Source organism: Centruroides vittatus, unplaced genomic scaffold (genome assembly GCF_030686945.1).
Source record: "Centruroides vittatus isolate TY-2023 unplaced genomic scaffold, ASM3068694v2 contig_884, whole genome shotgun sequence".
Classification (NCBI taxonomy): Eukaryota; Metazoa; Arthropoda; class Arachnida; order Scorpiones; family Buthidae; genus Centruroides; species Centruroides vittatus.
Genome location: NW_027122576.1, coordinates 2,059,784 through 2,084,187, shown reverse-complemented (window position 1 = coordinate 2,084,187; position 24,404 = coordinate 2,059,784). Strand labels below are relative to the sequence as shown.

Here is a 24,404-nt window from a genome sequence, read left to right as displayed (position 1 = left end):
TAAATAATAAATTTTAAATAAGTAATTAATTACTACCCAAAAACTGACTTTAACACACAGATTTTTTAATAGGAGACTATTTATTCAACATATAGAAGACAAGTTTTAAATCTTCAGGGAATAACACAATATGATTTGTTCAAATCATACATTGATGAATCAATAACAAGTCTCAACAGAATCTTAAATGTATAGATCAGTGTCATCAAACTACTTATGCCCCACCCTATATAATAATAACGCCCTTTTAAATTTCTATTAGTTTCTATTGCAAATGTTTACTTTCAACAGGATGGAGTGCCATCCCGTTATGGGTTTAGAGTTCGGGAATGGTTAAATCAAAATTTTGAGCAGAGATGGATAGGACAACGTGGACCTATTGAGTGGCCATCACGATCACCAGACCTAACAACACCGGACTTTTTTTGTGGAGTGTATTGAAGGATCAGATTTATAGCCTCAAACCAAAAACAATTCCTGAATTAAAACAAGTAATTGCAGAGAAATTTTCTGTAATTAGCATGGAAATGTGTCAAAAAGTTTATAGAAGTGTTGCTAGTAGAGTTCAGCATTGTATTGAATATGGGGGGGAACATTTTGATGTAATTTTTGTTCAATAAAATTTAAAATGGGCATTACTTATGCCCAACCCTGTATATTACCCGATATCCAAACTTTAAATACTTGATTCCATATCCTACATGTAGTGAAAAAGATCACTTAATTTATTATTTATATATTATTTTGGAATGATGAAAAGTAGCCACTAAAATTTAACATTGCACTTAACTTATAAACAAGTTTCCCAACATTAAATCATAATTTAGGTAATCGTTATATGAATTGCCATTAAGAAAAAATAAAGTAAATTTTTAAATGAGTAATATAAATTACATACTGATAGATTAAGCGAACCGTGTCAGTGTCTTTCCACCTCTCTCTTGGTTTATCGTTATTTATTTTCCAACAAGTATTTAACAGCCTAAAATATATATCATTAAATTACATAATAAATAAAGTATTTTAGTATACATGATCACCAGTAACAATTTTCTCACCAATGCTGACGGCACTGATATGAATTTCTAGTAGGAACCAATTTGGCAACTTCTTCCCATTGAATTCCGTAGTAAACACCTGCAACGTCGTTAGTTTGAAGAACAGTTTTAATGGCTTCGATTAAATTTTCTTCCTCCTCTGCTGACCAGTGTCCTTTAACTATATTAAAATATTTTATATCTTACTTCTTTATTACTTACCGTATTTTACTGACTATAAGACACACACTTTTTTCTTCGAAAAATTGCCTCCAAAATTCAGGTGCATCTTATAGTCTGTAAAATACGGTAATTAATTTAATTCTACTATTTAAATCAATGTTTCTATTTTTTAAAATTAATACAAAAACATTTTATGTATCACTACTGTAACAAGATTGAATAATTAAATTTATAGGGAGATTCAAAAGTCTGCATACAAGAATACAGATCATCTGAAGAAGCACATTTGCAATGCATTTTTTCATATTAGAATAGATATATCGTGCATTCACCACAAACTCGTACGTATTGTACTTTTTAACTTATTGGCGACTGTATAATAACGTGAACTCTAGAATCACTGTATTATAATTAATATGCTTGAAACAGTATGAAATAAATTGTTGATTGGGACAGATATATAGATCTTAAATCACAAAATTTTTAGCAATAAGTTGGTCAAATAATCTATCCGACATTAAATATAAATTTTCCTAAAATGGTACATTAATTCTTCTGATCACGGTTCCAATGTAAAATTGTATCATTATCATAATAATGTAAAGTATATATAACCTGCTTTCTTCCTGTGCCATCGGATTATTTCACTAATGTTTTTTGCTTCTCGATTAACCATGTGTCCAATTTTTGTCCACTTATTTCCGTAAATAGACACTAGCGCCTGTAAGTCTTCCACTTCATCTCTTGACGTTCTGAAAAAATAAAAATTTTCTGATTTTATCAATTTTTTATACTATATAAAAGATTTTAAACGTTTAAAATTATTTTCTCAGCATTAATGGTTGTTCTTTTTTCAGAAAGCTAAAAGGCTTATTAGACAAGGGTAATTTTTAAAAATTTAGTATTACAGTACAAAAACATTGTTGCTTACTACCTATTAACAGATTTGTTAAAAAAAATAACAAATACTAATTACTTTATATGCTATTTAAATATATTAAAACCATTTTGATATGAGTAGATGCAAATCAATTTTCTAAAACTTCAAAATAAATTTTTATAGTATTATTGTCTATGCTAAAAGAAAATGATATACAAAAACATACCTTATTGACTTTCAGCAGTGAGTTAAATACAATAAAAAGGAACAAACTAATAAACTGAATACAAATATTGTTATATACTGCTTGTATTTAGGATTTTGTTATCCAAGATAAACTTCAGACAAAAACTATCCAAAATAGTGAATATTTCAACAACACTTAGTGAATGAAAAGTTACAAAATTGATTCCTTGGATTGGAGAATTGTACAGAATTAACCTGGTGGCTGCATTTGTGAATCTCTGATGTAGAGAATGTTCTAAAAGTTGTCTGAGCTAATAACTTTTAAAACAATACAAATTCAGAAATGGGAGTGTCAAATGCAATAACAATCAAATTATATACAATTATTTGAATCCTAAAGATTACACTGAGAGACAAAATAATTCTTGTTTCAAACTTGCAAATGAAAAGTCTGAGAAAGACAATATATGTTGACTTCTTTGAAAAAGATAATAGAAAAATGTGGCAAATGTATTAAAATATTTCAAGTCAAATGCACGAAGACACAAAGATAAGTGTCTTATTGTAACTAACATACAATCTTCAATGATACAAATGGTATTTGGAAAAAACAGGCTAAATTTGAGATGGAAATTGCTTTATACAGTGAAACATGGATAATTCAAACATTTTATAATTTGTTTCTATTACCTCTTGGTTACTTCAAAAATAAAGGAAATTCATAGTAAAATTGTGAGAAGTTTACAAAAAAAACACCTGCAATATTGAGATATGTATTTAGTCACCAACATTAATAATATTTAATACTGTATCTAGAATTTTCCAATCAACATGTTTCTTAGCTTCAGCTTGCTTAAAAATTTGCTTTTTAGCTTTAAAAGGAGGAAGACTGTGAATGAGAAGAAACCACAAAGCATCGGTACTTTAAGTGATGAGAAAACATATTTATTGTTTTTATTTCTAAGATAGCCAGCCAGTAAATTTAGGTATAGTAGTTCTAATGCTAATGTTTTTTTCAATCAGGTGAAGTTCCTAGTGTGTTTGAATGCACTAGATCACAAAAGTAGCCAGACACCTAAAAAATGGAAGAGTATTTCACTATAGGGATCAAGTTTTTCATTTTTATGTAGGCATTCTCCAGTTTTTCTCCATACTTTTAGGCAATCATTTGAACCAAACACATTCGAGGTCGGAATATCCAAATTCAAACTGATTTCCAAAATGTTATTGATTTTATATAAAACACTTGCAAACTTAAACCATAAGTCAAAAGAAAAAACAAGTAGTAAAGGTTAATTTCATAAAATCTTTATAGCTACTTGCTTTTAAAGTTTTTCTCACAGTTTCTGCAGATGTATATATTCCATATTCAACAGCAAGCTTAGGAGCAATTATTCATGGATTTTGTCACTTTCCTGACAATGACACATTTCTGTCTCAAGGTATATATTTCAGGATGTCCAGTTTGAGCCTTATTAACTACACAATTTGTCATAAGGAATTTTGTAATGGTATCTTGAAATAAATACATAACAGTATGGGAAGAGCTGTTCCTACTTTTGTTTTAAAGACATGCATTGAAGTATTTCTGCACGTAAATATTAGTGACAACTTTCAGTTCAAAAATACAATAATTGTTGTCATATGTATTCCATTCATCAAAATATAAGTAAGAAAAATAAAATTTCTAAACTTACCCAACCCATCCTTTCTTGTTTTCATTTCTGTAAGGATGAAATAATCTTCTTGCTCTCAAATAACAACTGTGAATTGGTCTATTGTTGAGATCTTTGGCTAAAAAGAAAATGATATCGTATATTAATAGATATGTTTAGCAACGTAATACAATAATGTTATATGCGGCTCTTGCTGAAAGTGTTAAAATAATATAAAAATAATAATTGTAAAAATTTCTGTTTTTTAACTTTGTGAAAAATATGTTTATTATATAATATAAAACAAATATTGAACTTTTAAAATAAAATCACTCGCCTTACCATACTATCTGCCACGACAGTACAGAACTGCGGCTCCCATGCATTTTGCAAAACCTACATTTTGGCTCCCACTGAACTCTTGCTTGCCCACCCGTTATATGCAGTCATTAATTGTATACATGTTAAGACAAAAATTTAAATATATTCTTAGACATCAGATCTATGTACATTCTTGATAATGTTATATTTTATTTCATCATGTTAAAATTAAGCAAAAAACTGCAATGAACTTATTGTGAATGCATTTATAAAATAAACAAAATGGAATATTTTAGATGGAATCTCCTAAACTGCAGAAGTGTTAAAAAAAAAAAAATTTTTTTGCTAGCCATTTGTAATTTTTATCATTTTACTTATCAAACAATAAAATTTTATATATTTCAGCATTTTTTGTTATTAACCTTGAAAAAAAGAAACAAAGATTTTACTGTCAATAATATCCAATGACACAGGTATGAGATCACTTATAAGTTAATTCTGTAGACAGAATAAGGGCTGACAAAATCTATAGACAATTTTCTAAGATGATAATACTCTAGACCAGGGACGGCAAACCTGTTTGAGCCTGCATGCAATATAGTAATCATCTCAGCTTTAAAAGATGTTTATGCATGCCAAAGTTTTAGACTTAATTTAATTTTCTTCAAATAACAACAATTATGTTTTAATTAGAATAATTGTAAAAGGGCTGGCTGAAAAAATATGATAAACTGAAAGGATGATTGAAAAAGACAAATGATAAACCAAAAATTGTATGATACATGCCACTTTGGGCATGTGCACCATAGGAATTCAAGCGTAAATGTCTAGGGCAGGGATAGTAAACCTATCTAATAAGTATGGATTTACACACAGAAAATGAAGTAGAGAGAATTAAAGGTGACATAAATTAATGCCTTTGATAGTTTTAGAAAAATAGCAAAGACATATATGTGGAGCACACAAGACTCTTCAACTTTTTAAAGATGCTCTTGAATGAGTTCATAATTGCAAGTTAAAATTGGCAGATAATACACATTGTGTAAATAGTACATGCTTTCAAACACAGTCTGTGGGTTAGGTTAACTTTAAAATTAACCAATACATCATCAACTGCCATAAATAATTGGGCTAACTTTTGGATAAATATGATTAAATACGGCCATTGATGATGTATTGGCTTAATGTTATCGAGTTTACTGTGTTGTTTATTTAAAATTATCATAATTTCAGTGAAAAGTACAAAGCAATAATCAATATAAGTTAAGAATTAGATCTTTATATCATTTTAACATGAAGCTGTTTTAGGTAAGCCAACTGTTATAACAAAACTATAATTCTCTGACTTTTACATAAATGTGTTCATACTTACCTAACTGACAGTAAAATTTCTTGACCCGAATGAATTTCCGAACAGCCATGCAAACCTTCTTTTGAGTCAATCCAAGTAATACGTGTGGATGCTTCAATTTGTATTTCTAAAATTATAAAATTTGCATATCTAAATTCTATTTAAAATAATATATTTTAAAACATTGAGCATCATTAATTCATATATTTGATAAGTTACATTACATAGAAATCTACTTATAACTTAGACTGGATTTTTGTCAACAGGATTTGCAGTTGTTTGATCAATTAATGATATTTAATTTGAAAAAAAATGTCAGATTGATTAGGAAGAATACAGAATCCAAAAAGTATCTGTTGATAACTATCTGATGATTACTGCTTACATCTCAAAATATTTACAAGTAAAAGATAAATACACACAAAAAATTATTTACGGGTTTTTCTTTTTTACACTAAAGAAATAACAGTCACATGGTCACCATTACCTTGAGGGATAAAGAAGAGTCTCAAGCTAAAGGTCAACTTTAATGTACAACTGCTATTTTTGCTTTGGTGTAAAAAGACAAATAAATGAAAAACTTTCAAATATATTTTTTGTCTTCAAATTGTGCAAATTTCAAGTAAATTTTTGTCCAAGTGATTAATAATTATTTCATTACTTGTAAAATATGTGAAGAAATTTTATGCTGAATAAAAATACATTCCCCATTCTAAAATTCAGATAGAATTTGTCACTTGACTTGCTTCACCACTCCAATTTTATTCCCTAGTTTCTTAATGAGTATAATTTGGAAAGCATTTTCTGAATATTTGGAAGTTTAAGATGTTGATATTGTTTAGATCAGCTTTAGCAAACTTAACCTTTTAACAGTGAGGGACAAGTATAGTCGTCCAAGGCAATCGTGAGGCAGTGGTGAGGGATAACTATACTCGCTAAATTCTTTTGGGGTATCACCAAAAACTACCGCAAAAAAAAATTCCCATAAAAAATGAATTATGTAACAATAAAAAAAGACTTTTCTTTACTAGACAAAACTGTTTACAAAATCTTTTTTCCAAAATGGTGATGAGAAAAAACGCTTGAAAATATACTTTAAAAATTTCCCACATTTCTTCACACCTGACTGTTCCACTGTTGAAAGGTTAACATTTGATGTACAGTACACTGTCTGACAGAGAAAATGCCACACCATAAAGGAATGCTTAAAAACAGACAACTCTACACACTTAGATAAGCAAGTAAGTACCGAACAAATGATTTACTGTTCAATTAAAGAATGAGATAATGATTTACTGTTCACATACAGACAAGGCTCCTGTGGCTGAATGTACAGGATGATTAGTAAGGAGTGGGCCTTGTTTTGGGCAATACCCAATGCAGCATCCATTCAACAAGGGTCCAAATAATGTCCTGGGGCATTGTGGACCATGTGGTGTTGATCTGTGTCCATAGTATGTCTTCATTTTGTGGGGATGGAAGGGTATTCACCCGATATCTAACCTTGCTCCACTGATTCTCAATTGGCAAGAGATCAGGGGATAGTGCTGGCTAAGGAGTAGCTGCACACCTTACAAAACATGGTGGCTGATCTGGGCTGTATGTGACTAGGCATTATCCTTTTGGAAAGGTGTGTTTTGGATGACCTGCAGACATGGTAATATCATGGACCACAGCACCTCTTCAACATAGCTGGCTTGTTGTCGATGTGCCTGCAATGCATACTATAGGTGAGTAGCTTAATGCTGTTAGCTCCCCAAACCATGACTCCCATATTGACAGTCTACAGGGTTTGTCCAATAAGTATCCAGACTGATTTTTTCCTGTTAATGGGAAGGAATGGAGGATGGTTTCTATGGGTGGGTTCAGTGGTGGGAGATACAATGTAAGCTACTAGACCCAACTCAGTTGTCTCTGAGCCTTTGGAGTGTATAGATCGCACCTGAAATGAAAGCATGTTTAGGGCTTGCATCAAGAGTCAAGATGCAGCAAACCATCAAGCAGCATTTTGCCATCAAATTTTGTGCTTAATTGAACAAATCCGCTACCGAGACTTTGGATATGATTCATGAGGCTTATAAGGATGAAACCATGTCCAGAATGCGCATTTTTGAGTGGCATAAAAAATTCAAAGATGGCCGGCAGACATTGAAGATGAACAATGTGCTAGACATATGACAGCAACCCAAACCGATAAAAATGTGAGTACTTTTCAGGATTAGGATCTGCCATGTCCAAAAGGAGATCAACAAAAGCTGGATGCTCAATCATGACAATGCACCCAGTCACACGTCACTAATTGTAAGGGAAGCACTGGCCAAACACAGTGTCAATGCTACCTGTAGGGTGGTTGGCACCCTACAGTCCAGATGTGGCTCCCTCAGACTTCTTTTTGTTCTTTCATATCAAAGGAGCCTGAAAGGACATCGTTTCAGGACGATTGAGGTGGTCCAAGCAGCTTTGAAGGGGTGCCTGAACAGCCTTGTGGTTGCCACCCTCCAGGAAACGTATGAAGACTGGAAAAACTGTTGGCAGTAGTGTAATGATGCAAGAGGGTCATATTTTGAAGATTATTAGCTCACTGTACATATAAAAAAAATTTATTGAAGATATGACTTCAGTCCAAATACTTATTGGACAAACCCTGTGTGTGGCACTCAATAAAATAGCCATCTGGCAGAAGAATCTGCCAGATGGCTATTTTATTCTCACAGCAATCATCATTGGTAAGAGAGAACCATAATTTATCACTAAACACTGCACTGTTCCATTCAACAACCCCACAGCTCTAATGAAAGACTATTCCAAGCAGCAATGATGATGGCTCAATGTTAAGGGTAGATGCTGTAACAAATGGCTGGACAATAAATCTGCTAAATCCAATCAGTGTAATACTGTTTGTGTTGATATCGGAGTTTCCAAAGGTCCCTGTAGAGTCTGCAAAATGTTACAATCTGTGGTTCCACTTTGGTAGGATGTCAGTTGCAACATTTTGTGCATTCAGACATCCATCTCCATGCTCTGATTCTCTTGTGACATTGCACTTTTCCTTCCTGGGAACATTATCTCCAAATGTGACCTATAGTTGTGGTATCATATTTCTTTTACAACATGGCAAAAGAACCAACTGGTGGTATGAAGGCCTACAATGAAACTCGTCCATTTGATGAAATTGCATATTTTGTCTTAAAGGCATTAGCACCACTTGTTCCTCTGCCAGACATGGTAACAGCAGAACAACGCACTTCTCATGGCCCAATTTTTTGGCAGATGGCTTCATGGGCTGGTTGTCCACTTATCAATATATCCTGTGCACCTTTTGCCTGATTGGCCTGAAGATGCAATCATTTGCATAACATGCAAATTAAAATCCATTGTAAGAAAAACGAAGCAAGAGCAAATAAGTCCACTCTAATAACCTTAAATAGCTTCGCAACTATATTTATCCACAAACGTTTTCGGTCCCTTAGGACCTTCTTCAGGTGGGATATAAGCAGAGAGTCCCTACGAACTAAACTCCCGTAACAGATACATACCAACCCCCACACCAGATGTGTACTATAAACAAACATCGCTGCGCGCATGCGATGTTTGTTTATAGTACACCCTCGACCCTCCCCCCAACGTTGCGTGTCCTAGGTTGTTCTTCCAACCAAAGACTCATAAAGTAAATTGGCCGCTACGCCCACTAGTAAATAAGTGGTCTCATCCCACCTACTATTTAGAGAAAGTGCTCGCTAAATTTCTCCGCGCCATAGTTCCGGATTCCCCACATGTCACTCCCTCCTCTGTTATCCTCAAGTCCACCATCGCGTCAAGCATCGGAGCTCTACCACATGACACCTACACCTTCTACAAGTTAGATGTAGTTTCTTTATACCCTTCTGTATCCACCTTTGAGGCCGTAATGCTGGCTAACTCTCTCCTATTAAAAAACGGCTTCAGCATCCAGCAGGCACTTGACTTACGAGATGCGCTCGTTTTTGTCACTGAGCATAACTACTTCCGTTTCAACCAGAGAATTTATTTACAAAAGCAAGGGGTCACCATGGGTTTCCCTTTATCTGCCATCTTAGCGGAACTCGTCATGAGAGAGATAGAGCGTAGAACGTTCGATTCCCCACTTGCTATCCGCTACCCGTGCTTGTATCTACGCTACGTAGACGACATTTTAGTAGCGTGGGATGACACAGAGGAGGCTTTCCTTACCTTTAAGCAACATCTCTCAAGCATATACCCTTCTATTAATTTTACCTGGGAGAAAGAGGACGATGATGCAATTACGTTCTTAGACCTGCGTATACGTAAGTCCCCGGAAGGCCTACAGTTTTCGGTACACCACAAGGCCAACATAGCTCCGTATATCATCCCAGCAGAGGCCTTTCAGCCTTCTCGATATCTCAACGCAGCCATTGCCTCCCTCATAAGAAGGGCATTCTTGCTTTCCTCTACGCAGGAGCTGGCCAACATCGAGTTAGATAACATCAGTTTGGCAGTATGCACGGTTGGCTTCTCGCGTGCAAAATTTACACACATGCTCAGTAGAGTAAAGAAATCGTTGTTTCCTAGCACCACGCTAAGCAGCAAGAGGGAGGTTTTGGTGATGCAAGCATCGTTGCCATACCTTGGACCCCTCTCTATACGTATCTGCAGAATATTTAGGAAGCGCAACCTGGTACTGCCATTAACTCCACTTCCAAACTTGCGCAAGCTTCTGTGTAACGACAGAGACAAGCTCTCCACGCTCGAGAAATCGGGGGTCTATGCTGTTCCACTGGAAAATCTAGCAACGGGAATAAGCACACGATATATCGGGGCCACCACCAGAATGCTTGTCAGCCGTCTCGCCGAGCACCAGGACGATATGGTGAGGGGTAGGCACACCACAGAGCTAGCAAAAAGGGCTCTCGAACAGGGTTTCAATCTGCTATGGTCGCAAGCGCATATGCTCAAGTGCTGCAATGATAGAAAAACAGTTTTCATCTGGGAATCCCTCCTTACCACCACGTTAGAAGCATGCAACACTTCCACTCTTGAACTGCCCAATATTTGGGTCACGTTATTCAAGCGTTTAAATGCGCTTTAGCGTTATCTAATATACGATTAGCGTAAGCACAGGTCTGCGCATGCACGGCCTCGCTAGTCGTGGAGCTAGATGCTCGATCGGCTTTCGAATGTTTTTGAATTTTTAATTTACGTTCGTAACAGCTTTGGTAAAGCTTTATGCGTTCCATCCTGCATCGGTTTTGTTTTTTTTAAAGTTTTTCGGCAAATTTACGAACTCACCTGAAGACGATGACAGTAAGGTTCGTCGAAAGTACTTGCGACAAGCAAACGTGGATATAACGCTGAACTCAGTGAACTTTTCGCAACGTTTATAGGGTCTTGCCTGTTTGTCTCTGTTGGTCTGTTCATCTTGTCTAGTTTGTCATTGTGTTCGTTTCCTTTTCGTGTTGTTTGTCTAGCTGTTAAGTAGTATTAAGATTCACAATCACATTCAGTTTTATTAGTATTAAGTAGATATAAGTCTTCCTACTAACAGCCACTTGGCACTAACTTCTACACTTAGCTATTTGTGACGGCATTCAATTATTCGTGTTCACTACACTCAGGTTTTCTTTTAGACCCTTTGGGGACTACAGCCTTGCAGCATAAAAACTGCATGCCAACATCAAACATAGATGGTACTGTAGCCATATGTATGCCATTCAGATGATCCTATCTTTCTCTACTGTCTATCTCCTCTCCCTCCTTCTTCCCCCCTTCCCCTTTTTCTGCCAGCTAAACACTTCGTTTATGGCCGATGTCTTTCTTGTATGTATGTATAGTAATTGTGTTTCTAGTCTTCTTTGTTAGGTAGGCTTATGATTTGTCTGTTGTGATTGAAGTTTAAGACCATTGCATGTAGCTAAAGTGAATGCACTAGACTAGACTAATGTTGGTATGTCCAGAAGTGTTGATTCTGGTTGAATGTGTTTTGGTGATATGTGTGTATTTAGGTGGCATAGAGTTTTCAAACTTGTTTTGATGTGTGTATTTTGTATATGCATTGCCTCTGCATGGAATCTAAGTCTTTATATTTAGTAAATGTTTCTTGAATTGTTAATTGTGCATGTTAATTAATTCTGTATATATATAGTATCACTAGTCGTTATTATGCAACACAAATATAAACTTAATTTCAAAACATTATGTATATCCAAATTAATTATAAAAATATGAAAATGAATAATGTATTCTGCTAAATGCTAAAGAAATAAATGAAATAATTTGATTTAATAATAATAAGGAGAAAGAAAAAGATTTACCTCAATCAAATTGTTCCAATTCCTTTTTAAAATCTTATCTTCACTTTTTGACCAAGAACCCATTCTTAATTCTATACCTATAATATAAAAAATAAACTTTAGAAATAAAATTTTTATTGAACTAAAATTCAAAATATTATAATAAATCAATGAATTTGGTATTTAATTCTTAAAAATATTCCCTTTACAACAACCGTTAAGTAAATGATGAATTTGGATAGCTCAGACAATATTGCATCTAGTTATGATGCAGTAAAACAAGTCCCTCTCATACAAATATATCATATATGATAAAAATATGTTTCTATGTAAAATTCAGTTTATTTTTTAACTCTAACTTTTGTTACATTAATAATACACTAGAAATTACAGATGATCATCTACAAAACAAGCTATACACTTCCAGCATCTACACTGAAAGCCAGTTTTTGTTATCTTTAAGGTTCTAATTGCTGTAGTTTGACTTTGGCTTCCATCAGTCCTTCCTGTTCAGCAACTATCTGACAAGAAAAAAATAATGCTTTTCTATATTCCCTTTAATTACTTTGCTCCATTAGACTTTTATCTCTTCTCTAAAACAAAATAGAAATTGAAGCAAAACAAATTCCAACAAGTAAAATGGGAAAGTCATTTTTGGGATGAGACTGTGTCTTGGAGAGTGCAAGCAACACATGTGCACATCTCACACCTGTGCTTGTTTGTAGAAACAGTCTCAGCATTTTGTATTTTCTTTTGACCTGGTTCTTGGTATCCTGACTACCTACAAGTCTGGTTTATTTTATGTGCGCATGATTTGGGCACCAAATACTCTGTGCCAAATTGCAACTCCTGACATGTACTCCTTCATACCTCTATGGTGTGCAGCCGTTGACAGCAGCATGATTTTAGAGATGAGACATAGTCTCGTCAATAAGCAGCAAAATGGAATTCTCAGCAGTGGAAGCCATTAATAACAGTGACACTTTATGAAAATAAAAATGAATTGGCATATTTAGTGCAACTTTTTTCAATGGCAACAGCAAAAGTGTCAAAGTTATCATAAAAATTGCTTCTAGAACTGCTTTGACAAGTTATATAGATACAGAAAGAAGTCTATACGAGTAGGAGAAGCTTACTTTGAAAATAATGTAATGTTATAATTTCTTTAAGTTGTAATATAAAACTTAAGCTCAAAATTCAGTTTATTTTTACAATGTAAATACTTCACATTATAAATACCTATAATTTTATACAAGATGCACTGGAAACACCTCACAATTTTTAAATTTTAATTTGCAGGACACTCATTGAGCATTGCTGTACTAAAACATGCCATTACATTCAGTGTGTCTTGAAGTTCTGCAAGAAATATTTCCAGGTAGTCATTTTTCACTTTGGATATCCACAGATCTGCTCACTCACCAGACCTGACAGCATCATATTATTTTTTGCGGGACTAACTGAAATAAAGTTTGAGACCACCAGTGGCGTGCCATCATTGGAAGCAGTGGAAGTGCCGCTTCCACCTTCCAATGACCTTCCCTTGTAGTTTCTAAAATATAAATTTTCATATTTTAACGTACTTTGAATTAATTAAAATTAATATTTTATTATAACTGCATTGTGTATCTTATTACAAATTTCTATACTACATGTGAAAAAAACGATAAGATTGCTATTGTATATTTGAATATCAGTGGCGGAATGGAAGCGCTTATGAGACAGCTTCCATGGCGAGAATAACTGAATGGTGTAAAGCAGCCAGAGGGCATTGGCGCATGTGCTTTACAGAGCACCAACCTCACCCAGTTTAGCTGGTGGAAACTACACACGTGTAACGCTTCCAACGATTCTATCCCTTAGCCACTGGTAGGGAGCTATCTGACTAAGTGAATTGTTTAAGATTTAAAAAGTAAAGAGTATTCAATGTTATTTTTATGTACGTTTCTTTGCAAAGTTATATTTAATTATAATTTTCTTTTAATTACTGTAATTATATTGACAGATTTTCAGACAAAAAATCTTTAGAATTTTTATCACTTTTAGATGTTAATAATTTTAATATTATGAAAAACAATTTTTCCAAGCATATTTTAATTCTTTAAATTAAGTAAATTTTATGGGAAATTTTTGATTTATCTAAATCACAAAGTGAATCGCAATATTTATATTTGTGTCCAGACTATATTGACAAGTAACTCTTAGACATTAAAAAGTATTATAATTAATGACGATCCGAACAAAAGTGTACTAAAAGAATTGGCTACTTGGCTACTATGTTGGCTAAGCAATTCGGGGTGAACAGCAAAGCTTTCTCTAACCACAAACCGCCAAACAACAAAGAGCAAAATAGAAGAAAAGCAGACGAGTGTACAATCATGGAATACAGAATGCAACTAAATAATGTATACAAAAGAATAGGAGCGACCACAAACAAAAAAATAGTATACAAAAGGAACCCGACAATATATCAGCTGCTAAGAGCCGACAAAGACGAACCGAACCTACACCTCATTCCAGGGGTGTACAAAATCCCGGTAATAGATACTAGACGACAAAACGAACTATACTATGTGGGAGCGACAGGAAGATCCCTTAAAGAAAGACTAACCGAGCACCAAAGAGACATAAGACTCGAACGTTCTAACACCGCCCTGGCAACGTATATACTGGCAGACCAACAAGAAGTAAAGGCAGATTGGGATAAAGCAAAGTTCATACAAAAAGTATACAGCAAAAAACATCTAAAGTATGCAGAAGCATGGAATATCTTCAAAACCAGCTACAAAGGGCAGGCCATTAACTTCAGGGAAGCCAGCAAGATCTCATCGGCATGGAGAAACAGCGTGTTGTAACGAAGGAAGGTAGCGCCAGATAAGAAAACCAGCTACAGCAGATATTTATACTAATGCAATATTTAGTAAACATAGTAACAGGCAAGGAAATGCATGTACAGCTGCTATTTACAAAAATCATATGGGTGTTATATAAGCAGGGGAATCAGTTAGTTAATGTGATACATATCACGAACGATGAGCTAGCATGAATATTAAGGATATATGTTTATCTTCATTTTTATAAGTTTTGGTTTGTAAATCTCCTGTTAGGAGATCGTGAATGAAACCATTTCAAAAAAGTTCCATTACGATTGGCGACGTTTGTTTAAATTTACGACCGCATTCAACTGTAACGGTTCTTGAAAAAAATTATTAAAAATAACCGAAAACGTTTGAATGATAGCAAAAAATGGCTGTGTGTAAAAAGGTGTACAAGAGTCTATGCTGTAAATTAACGCAGTCTTTGAAGAGTGTAAAGTACTAAAAGAATTATATGATTTAATATCATTAATATTTACGGTACCATTTACTGGTGGGTCTGCCGAGTGCAGTTTTTTGACCACAAAGCAAATTCATACATTGGCCAGGAACACTCGGTCAGAGGAAAAATTGTGGTCGCTAGCATTGCTTTCGATAGAAAAAGAGCTTTTAAATATGTTGATGGAGTCGACGACCAGGACTTTTATGATAAAGTAATTAACAACTTTGCAGAAAAAATCGTTGAATAGAGTTAGTTTATAAAAAATTAAAAGAACAAGTTTCTATTATTGTTTGTATCATATCAATTTGTATTATGTATGTATTATTTATATTTTAGAACTAAAATACATAAATTGTTTATTTTTGTCATATCCAGTATTTGTTTAAAACTTTTATGGAAATGTGAGGTACCGGACAGGTCTGACCTGTCACGAAAGACGCGAAAAAACGGTTAATTTAGAGAAAAATTTATTAGTTTAAAAAAACATAGGTAAAAGTCGCTTGTAGTCGGACACTCATTGTTTATATCAAACTGCCAGGCAGAAACTATAAATTGCGGAAGGAAGTTGTCCTATGATCGGTGGAAGATCAAATTCGTCTTCGATTTTGACTTTTCTTGAGTTCCAGGTAAGAGTCTCGTTACGCTTAGTAACCAGAGACCAACCACTTGGGAAGCATGATTCAGGGAGAACGACCAATCAAATGAATGAAAGAACGGAGATTGATATAATCTCCGACAATTGACAACACCTGGCACTCAGTTAACATCCCGAATAACCAAAACGCTGTGTGTCAACGCGCAAAAAAAGAAAAAAAAAGATTCTCATCTATTGTGCCAACCTGTAACCTGTGCCTTTAACCGATGCCAACAGAGGAAATCTCCCCGTGCCCTACAGACTTGTCGATGCCACTATCCCGGGGCCACCTTCGATCAACCATCAAAGAACCACATCAACGCTCAGGATGTCCAAACGGCTGATTGTCCTAAAGCAAATTATTTTGTACATAGTATATGTTTATTTTGTTTCTTTTTTGTTGGTTTTTGTCAGCTACGTCTCTTCTGCCACCACGCACGTACAAATGGACCCTAGGCCATCACTGATGCGCAATTAACTGATTGCTCCTGGAAGTCGGCTTCTTACAGAAACACAGCTTCCCTGTCATCAAATGTCACGGCATGCCACTGGAGACCACATGTCAGTATCAATGAGCTGAAGGATCAAATTGTCAGTGCATTTGGGAGATTCCACATGTCTTGTGGAATCTCCCAAATGCACTGACAAATTCAAAGTCAAGATACAAAAACAAAAACCACCTACAGATAAAGCAATGTTGCATTCACCAATAAATTTCAACATAAATATTAACAGGTTAAACTGAAATTATTACAGTATAACTGTAGAAGAAAATTCCCAAATATCAACTTCAAAACGTGCAATTATTTATTGTAGCATTGTGTGAGGCTCTGGAAATAGTTTGAACCAAAAAAGGATGTGAAATTTAAAACTTAGAAGAATAATTAACGCAGAGAAATAACAGCTATTGCGAGGTTTACCGACATTGAGATGGTAACACTGGACTTTGACATCTTCACTATTAGTAAGAAAAAGGATGGTGTCGGATAAACCATCCTGGACAGACCTTTCTTCTCGTGGCCCAAACTGGTCTCGAATTCACCTGGAGACAGGTGAAAGACTGATAGGGAAGCTAGAAAAGGGAAGTCTGACCAATTGGGAAACGAATCAAAAAACTTATAAAAACTCAGTTGCCCAAGGATAGAGAGGGCATTCCTTCACTGTCAGTCATAACTTTCTCTCCATGCCATCACTGAGAGGTGTCCAGCTTATTGTTATTCTGTGCATAACTTCTACGCTCTGGATTCTAAACTTGCTGCTGCCCCATCAGGAGACAAGAAAGAGACTTCCAGGAACAACTCCACTGATGGAACATCAAAAATCTTAGACTTTATCAAATATATATTCAAGCATAAACTTTGAAAAATAAACAGTTTCTTTGTGAAACACTTGTAATTTCTGCCTCCACCCATGTGCAAGGTCCCTAGGACATCCTGACGAGGGAGTAAATTTCCCCCTCTAATCGGTATACTTACAATTGTCACAATGCCAGACTTCAATTTTTAATCATATTTTAAAATTTATTTAATTTAAAACAAATGCTTCCACCTCAAATTAGTAGTGTTTTGTGTGAGTTCTCCAACACTGGTGGAGATCAGGGACCTAAAATCCCACTTCTCTGACACCTGTGTGAGTTTGCCAATTTACAGGAGGAATCTATTAATTCTCTGTCAGGAATAGTCTAAGGCAGTGATTCTCAAACTTTTTTGATCCACTGCCCCCTTTGTCCGTAAAGTTATACCCAACGCCCCCTAACTCATTTTCTCTTGTGTGAGAAAGGATTGGAAATATTCTTAGGAAAACTTTTCTATGAATCTCACACTTTGTGCCCTTACCGTACATTGTTCTCAACATCTGGAAACCATTAAACGCAATGTTTCCTCTTATCCGTTTAACAGAGGAAAGGGAACGGCTGTCAGTGACCCAACTTTTGCCTTTGGTCACCGTTCAGTACCCTGCCTCCAGTGCCCCCCTAGATTTACTCACCGCCCACAAGGGGGCGTTATTGCCCACTTTGAGAAACGCTGGTCTAAGATCTTTTCCTCATGTGGGTGGCGGTCATAGAGGCATAGATGGCATGTCCCTTTTAAATTGGACTATTACTTCACAGAAAAATTGTCCCTTTGCTATATAGTTGTAATCAGTAATCTTTTACAGTAGCCCCTTGTTATATTATTGACATTGAGAGATAAACTAAATGAGGAACACATTAGCTGATATATCTGTCCACTGGTTTTGTCTATTTTTAATTTCAATGCCAACTTGCATTTTTGTGGGTTGTGAAATACAACCTACAAAAATGCAAATGTAAAATATAATGGTAGTTTCAAGGTCAATGATTGGGTAATATTTCTTTGCTAGTATAAATGCAATAGCAACCAATATTTAAAAAACTATTGGCTAAAGCACTTTCATACTTGGAAGACAAAGTAAGTGCAAAATATATACATAAACAATGTAACAAGGAATTACTGTATTATCATGATTGTTACATTCACTCTAATAAAGTTTCATTCAATTAGTTATGTATAAAAAAAGTTATAAAAACACTTCTTGTCAATGAGTGTATGAAAAAATACATATTGGGATGATATCATATTGTTGATAAACTAAAGATTGGGAAACATTGTAATAGAATATAAATTTAGAAAAACTTGCACAATATATAATTTATTTAATAATTGAAGTAATATAATAATTGAAGTAATGATTTACCCATAGAACTAAGTCGTTCCTTTTGCTGTTTTGTTAGCATAGATGGATATCCATTACCATGAAGGATTGGTGGTTCAAAATCAAGCTCCTCTTCTTCAAAATCATAAAAGTAATCCTATAAATAAAAAATTTTTAAATAATTATTTTAAATTTTCTCTATCTCGCAGTACTTTTTAACAAAACATTTCATAGTTTTACAGATTACTCAGAAACATTTTATATTGTTAAATTTACCTGTTGTTTTGTTGAATTCATTGAATTTATGTTTTTTATTAAAAAACAGATTAATATCTCTTTACTCCACTTATGATATTTACCTTCATTCAACATTTTAGTACACACACCAAACAAATTTATCTACAACACAAAAATCTACTGTATTTGAACAAATAGAACTAGAGAAGTTTGGACCAGCACTCTGTGTGTCATTTACACTGCAATTGCTACCATCTTACTGAGAGCTGAGATACAGTCTCACTAACCCCCACACTGAATAGAGAGCTTTAGCTACAGCAGATCTAGCTGAAAACTCTGTAGTGTAGACAAAGCTCAAATAATAATAGAACAGTCAGAATTAGTGAATGATAGAAAAAGACATACTAGGCTTCTACTCTGCCAACTGGTGGCTACTGGGTTCGTTCCTGGTCAGAAACAATAGTTTTAATGGATGATCTATCCTGGATACGATGGGTCACATCATTCAACTTCCAGCCTTCTCCTCCAGTGTAGGCCTAGCAAAACCTATGATGGGCATGATTAAATAAAACTCTTAATGCCCAAAGTATGGAGAGTCAAAAATAAAACATTTAAACTAGGAAACTTCTGAAAATTATACAAACTATTTTATGATTTTACTTCCACCCATCCTATTGTAATACACCATAATGCTATTTACTAGACCTCTATAAAATTATGTAACACTATAAGATACCCTTCTGTTGCTACAGTTTTTGATATAAAGATTTGTCCATAAACAGACCTTACAACTCACTAATACGACACCTTACAAACTACCAAGCCATAAAAACAAGAATTCCAAATTTTCTACAGCAGCTCAAAATTTAAAAATATTAAATTATACACAGATGGGTTTACTCACACCAAGATTGAGTTGTAACATTCTGCTGTTGGAGAAAAAAGATTTTAATTAATGTTATTTTCATTCAGCTTTAAGCATTGCATGAAAATCAATGTAGAGAAGGAAATAAAGGTGGCTATGACCAGTTTGATTCCAACATTGAGAAAGTGTGCAGTGATCGACAGGCTCATTCAACCCATTAATTATAATTAATGGAATTTGTACAATTACGTTTTTTATTACCTTAATTATGTGTTTTATTTATTTTTTACTTATTGTCCTAACTCTTCAATTAAAACAATGATTGGCTATTTCACTATTTCACAAATTGTACTTGTTACAATTTGACATGGTGTCTTGGGAAAATTGGATTTAGCAAAGCCGCCGAGAATCAAAAAAGTTTGAAATGTGGTTGTTTGTACTGAGAGATAGTAATGCCTGCAAACAAACATTACTAAGAGAGATACATAAAACAGATGTACAAACAAAATATCCTTTATTTCTCTCCAAACTGGTTCTTTTAGTACAGATCCCAACTTTACAGATATTAATATTACTAATTAACAAAAGGGTGGTCTATTGTCCTCTCATAAGCATATAGGTAACGTGCACGTATACACACAGTATCAACCTGACCAACTTACAGCTAAGCTTATACCTATCTTAAACCTAAGAAAAAAGAAAAGGAAGAAATAGAGACTTAGGAAAGTATGTCAGATAGACAGAGGAAAGTAGAAAATACCCGGGTCTTCTTAAGTGGTAGGTACCAATGTGGAAGGTGTCTCTTCAATATTGTGCTCTCGGATGCCTCCCTCCTTCGAAACAAAAAAAAAAAAAGGTGGTTCATAGATCTCCAGTTGTTCTCACTGTCTTTATGACCCATCTCTCTGTTCTTTTCGACCTCTACAGTTTTCCTCGGCTTCGCAGTCCCCTTTGTCCCTTTGTCTGGTTTGGAGCACTGCCTTGTCCTGCCGTCCACTCTGAGATCTTGACCAAGAATGACTCTTCCGTTGGCAGTTTTGCCTCCGGTACTTGCCTTCCTTTTGTTTCCCTTGAAAATTTGGAGAAACGATAATTCCCCTACCCTTTTGTTCTACCAAGAGTTCTGAGAGGGGGTAATCCCTCCTTAAGGCAATGAGATTTAAGACAGAAGCTTCTAGAAGGAAGTTATGACAAAAGGGAAGAATCAAATATAAAGATAAATAAAAAAATATAACTAAAATACATATAACAATATGCGACAGCCACAGAGAACCACTGCCCACCACTGCCCTAGGCTGAGTGACAGAAAACGTATTTTTAAAATTCGAAATTGCAAATATCTCTGGCAAATATTAGGTTTGTTCCAACACAAGACCCTAACTGGTTTAAAACTGGCATGCGCATTGTTCAGTTCTTGGCTGTAAAATGACATTGTGCATGCCTTATATGGTTTCAAATTCAAACCAGTCAGGGACTTGTATTGGAACAAACCTATTGTCCAGGTAAGCAATTTTGAAAAGGTGGAAACACTACTTCAGATAATGTATACAGTTATATAATGCTGTATAAATAACACCCTATCCTGTATAATATTCCATAGTTATGAAAGAAATTCCCTTTGCATGATGTAATTTATAGAAGGATTCCTCTAACCAAATAATCATTGATCAATTGCCAATTATTGCATGAATCCATTGATTCATTAACCATTGATTTTTTGGAGTCAACATACAGAACTAGCAACAATTGTTATTTTCTCCAGTTTTAAAATGATAAGAATTTCTTACTGTTATTTAAAGTAACTGCATTGCCCATCACTACAAATAACTCTGGCAAGTTTCAAAATTTTTGGTTCATCCACTTGAAATATAACAGAAAATAGATAACAACAGAAACACAATTTTGTAGGTGGGTATTTTTACATTTTTGGTTTCAGGGTGTGTCAAAATGCCATGAAATGGAAAAATAACCCAGGGGTCAAAATGTGATCAACCACCATATGGAAATCAAATGCTCAGTGAGCAAGTCATTTCATCTGACCATCTCAGATTTTGCTCAAATTTAGTGTGTAGCTTTCTAAACTAACCAAAGAAAATTTCACAAAATCTTAGATCTCAATATGCAATACTTTAGGTGCAGGACAGACCTCTTAAGTGGAAGTGGTCAAAATGTGAAAGCAATTTGAAACTTTTTCCATTTTTGGCATTCTGCTATTCAGCAAATAAGATTGATATTTTCTTGAAAATTGCTGCAGCAGTTCAGTGAACAAATTTGATGGGTCAAGCTTGATTACTCTTCTTACCAGCTACAGTGAAAGTTGGAAAAAATTCACTTGTAGGCTCTACTAATAACCATCTAGTGAACAATGTTGTAAAATAAGATTTTCCTGAGATGATTTGTTCAGAAAATATAGTCGTCAAAAATTTTAACTTTTTTGTTTCAACAAATTTTTTCAAACTTTGATTCTAACTGCTAAGAAGTGTAATAAACTTGACTCATCAAATCTGTATGGTTTAAACTATACAATATAATGAACTGCTGCAGCAATTTTCAAGAAAATATCAACTTTAGTTGCTGAATGGCAACATGCCAAAAATGGAAAAAGTTTTGAATTGCTTTCACAACATTTTCACCACTTCCACTTAAGGGGTTCATGCAACTGAAGTATTGCATATTGAAACCTAAGATTTTTCAGAATTTCCTTCGGTTAGTTTATGTCCATGTATCCTGCAGCCTAGTCCCCTGGTGCAAGGGTGCTTTTACTCTGCTTTGTATATAAACTGATACTGCTGTTATTTGCTTTGCAATTGTCAATTTGTACATATTCATTGTTAACGCTTCACATTGCGATCGAGATAAGCTCTCCCGACTACCATATAATGTAAACTGTATCCTGCCATTAATTTCCATGTGTTTATTGAATACTGGTATTAATCAGAAAAGCTTTATGAACAGGATAAGTCCTCCTGTATACTGATATACACTTTATCTCATTGTATTCGCACTTACTAATTGTATTCGTTAAGAGTTAAGACTGCAAAACAGATATGTGGACGGGGAAGTGCCCCATAGCATGCTCAGCAACACTGTACATAATGTTCTCATTTGTCCCTTGGGGGGCCCCCTGTAGCTTCTTTTCACACTTTCCTATCTCCCCGTGTTTCCTCTTCTACCTAACTTCTTACTTTCCTAATTTCTTTTTTCCGTTTCCTGCAGGGTTAAGTCTGTTATAACGGATAGCCCTTCTTATCTTTAACATCAAATCAAATCAAATGCGAAGAATAACGTGCATGCTGATTCTAAATCAGTTACAGTTAGGGACTAGGGACTTACGTAGGAGTAACGTAAGTAACCTAAATTAGGAAAGAAAGAACAGACAACTCAGTTCTATATAAGACGTGTACAGGCGTACAAGAAAAAAAAAAGGGCGACAGGAGGTATATTGCGCGCCATGTCGGCATAAACAGAGTAACATGGCGAAATGGCAGATGAGTTTCAGTCAGTGTGAGGTCTTTCGCTGTTAAAATAGTATAAATTTACAAGAACTTTGTTTCATCGTAATTCCACAATTTCTACGAAATTCCCAGACAAAATTAACAGTTCACCCAGACAGTGAGTCAATTCCCAGACTGTCCAAGTAAAAACCGGACGGGTGGTAACACTACATATGGCACTGAAAATTAATTGGTCAGATGTAATAATTAGTAAATTTATTACTATGATTATCCTGAAATACTGTTGAATAAAGTTATTGTTTCTTTGTTCATCATTCATTATTTTAATATTAATAGCTTTAAATTTAAAAAGTAATAATGAACATCCAATGGGATGATTATTTTCAGATTACTCTAATTATTGAAGAACTAATTGTCACCTGACAATTAATCAGCAGATGAACTAACTAGTATGGGGCATCCATAAATTATATCCACATTTTTCTTGAAATTTTTACTTCCCCTCTTGTCCCAGTTTGTCCAATTTACCGTAACCACCTCCTCTCTTTGGATGTCAAACAAAACTCAACCCTCCTTAAAACCTTTATCACTTTACGAACAACAGATATCATAAGTAGAAACAAAACATACAAGAAATTTTGAAATATATTTAATAAAATGCATAAACTGTATAAAATTTAACAAAATAAATAAACATATGTCCACTTAAGCTCTACTCTCCCATTTCATTCAAATTTGTATTCTTTTATTTGTAGCACTTTCTTTGTCCGACTCATCGTAACCCCCTCCCTCTTTTACGGCGTGGACCTCATTTACGGACAGTCCCTATGATTAATGATTAGCAAGCAATTAATCATTACATCTCTATTTATGATTATGTGTGATTTGGTCAATAACTGCTTTACTTAAATCATTTGACTTAGTTGGATGCGGAATGCATTTTCAGAAGGTTTTATAAGAATATTGTATTCTCCAAAGACAAACACTTCAATTTGAAACTCTTGTGCCGTATTTAATTCCGACACTATTTAGCAGGATTTTACAAATATTTCCAAATATGCATTAATCCTTTATAGAGAAAATTGAAATGTTGTTATTATAAATATCTGAGTGGTATTTTAAAAAATTATAACTACCTGATTATCATCATCTTCAAAATTGGAAAATATTTCATCACTCAAATGTTCAATATCAACTTTCTCAACACGTCCTTCATCAGAAGGTACAGCAATCTTTGTATTCACATTGACATCACCCATTTTTAATTTACTTCCTTTCATTTTTCTTATGTTTTTTCTTATGACTTGTATTGTCTTTTCGCA

At 34.4% G+C, this 24,404-nt stretch overlaps 1 protein-coding gene across 1 annotated transcript in view; it reads right to left on the bottom strand.

Moving 5' to 3' along the window:
• The window catches only part of LOC136983690 (cyclin-D-binding Myb-like transcription factor 1), a 27,249-nt gene extending 2,845 nt beyond the window's left edge, over positions 1 to 24,404 (bottom strand). Inside the window, exons 1-8 of the mRNA XM_067280499.1 lie at positions 24,219 to 24,404; positions 18,568 to 18,682; positions 11,922 to 11,998; positions 5,635 to 5,740; positions 3,984 to 4,080; positions 1,836 to 1,972; positions 1,059 to 1,218; positions 899 to 982 (exon numbers count right to left, since the gene is read on the bottom strand). Of these exons, the coding sequence (XP_067136600.1) occupies positions 899 to 982; positions 1,059 to 1,218; positions 1,836 to 1,972; positions 3,984 to 4,080; positions 5,635 to 5,740; positions 11,922 to 11,998; positions 18,568 to 18,682; positions 24,219 to 24,362 (920 nt within the window). The 5' untranslated portion in view covers positions 24,363 to 24,404. The remainder of the gene's footprint in view (positions 1 to 898; positions 983 to 1,058; positions 1,219 to 1,835; positions 1,973 to 3,983; positions 4,081 to 5,634; positions 5,741 to 11,921; positions 11,999 to 18,567; positions 18,683 to 24,218) is intronic.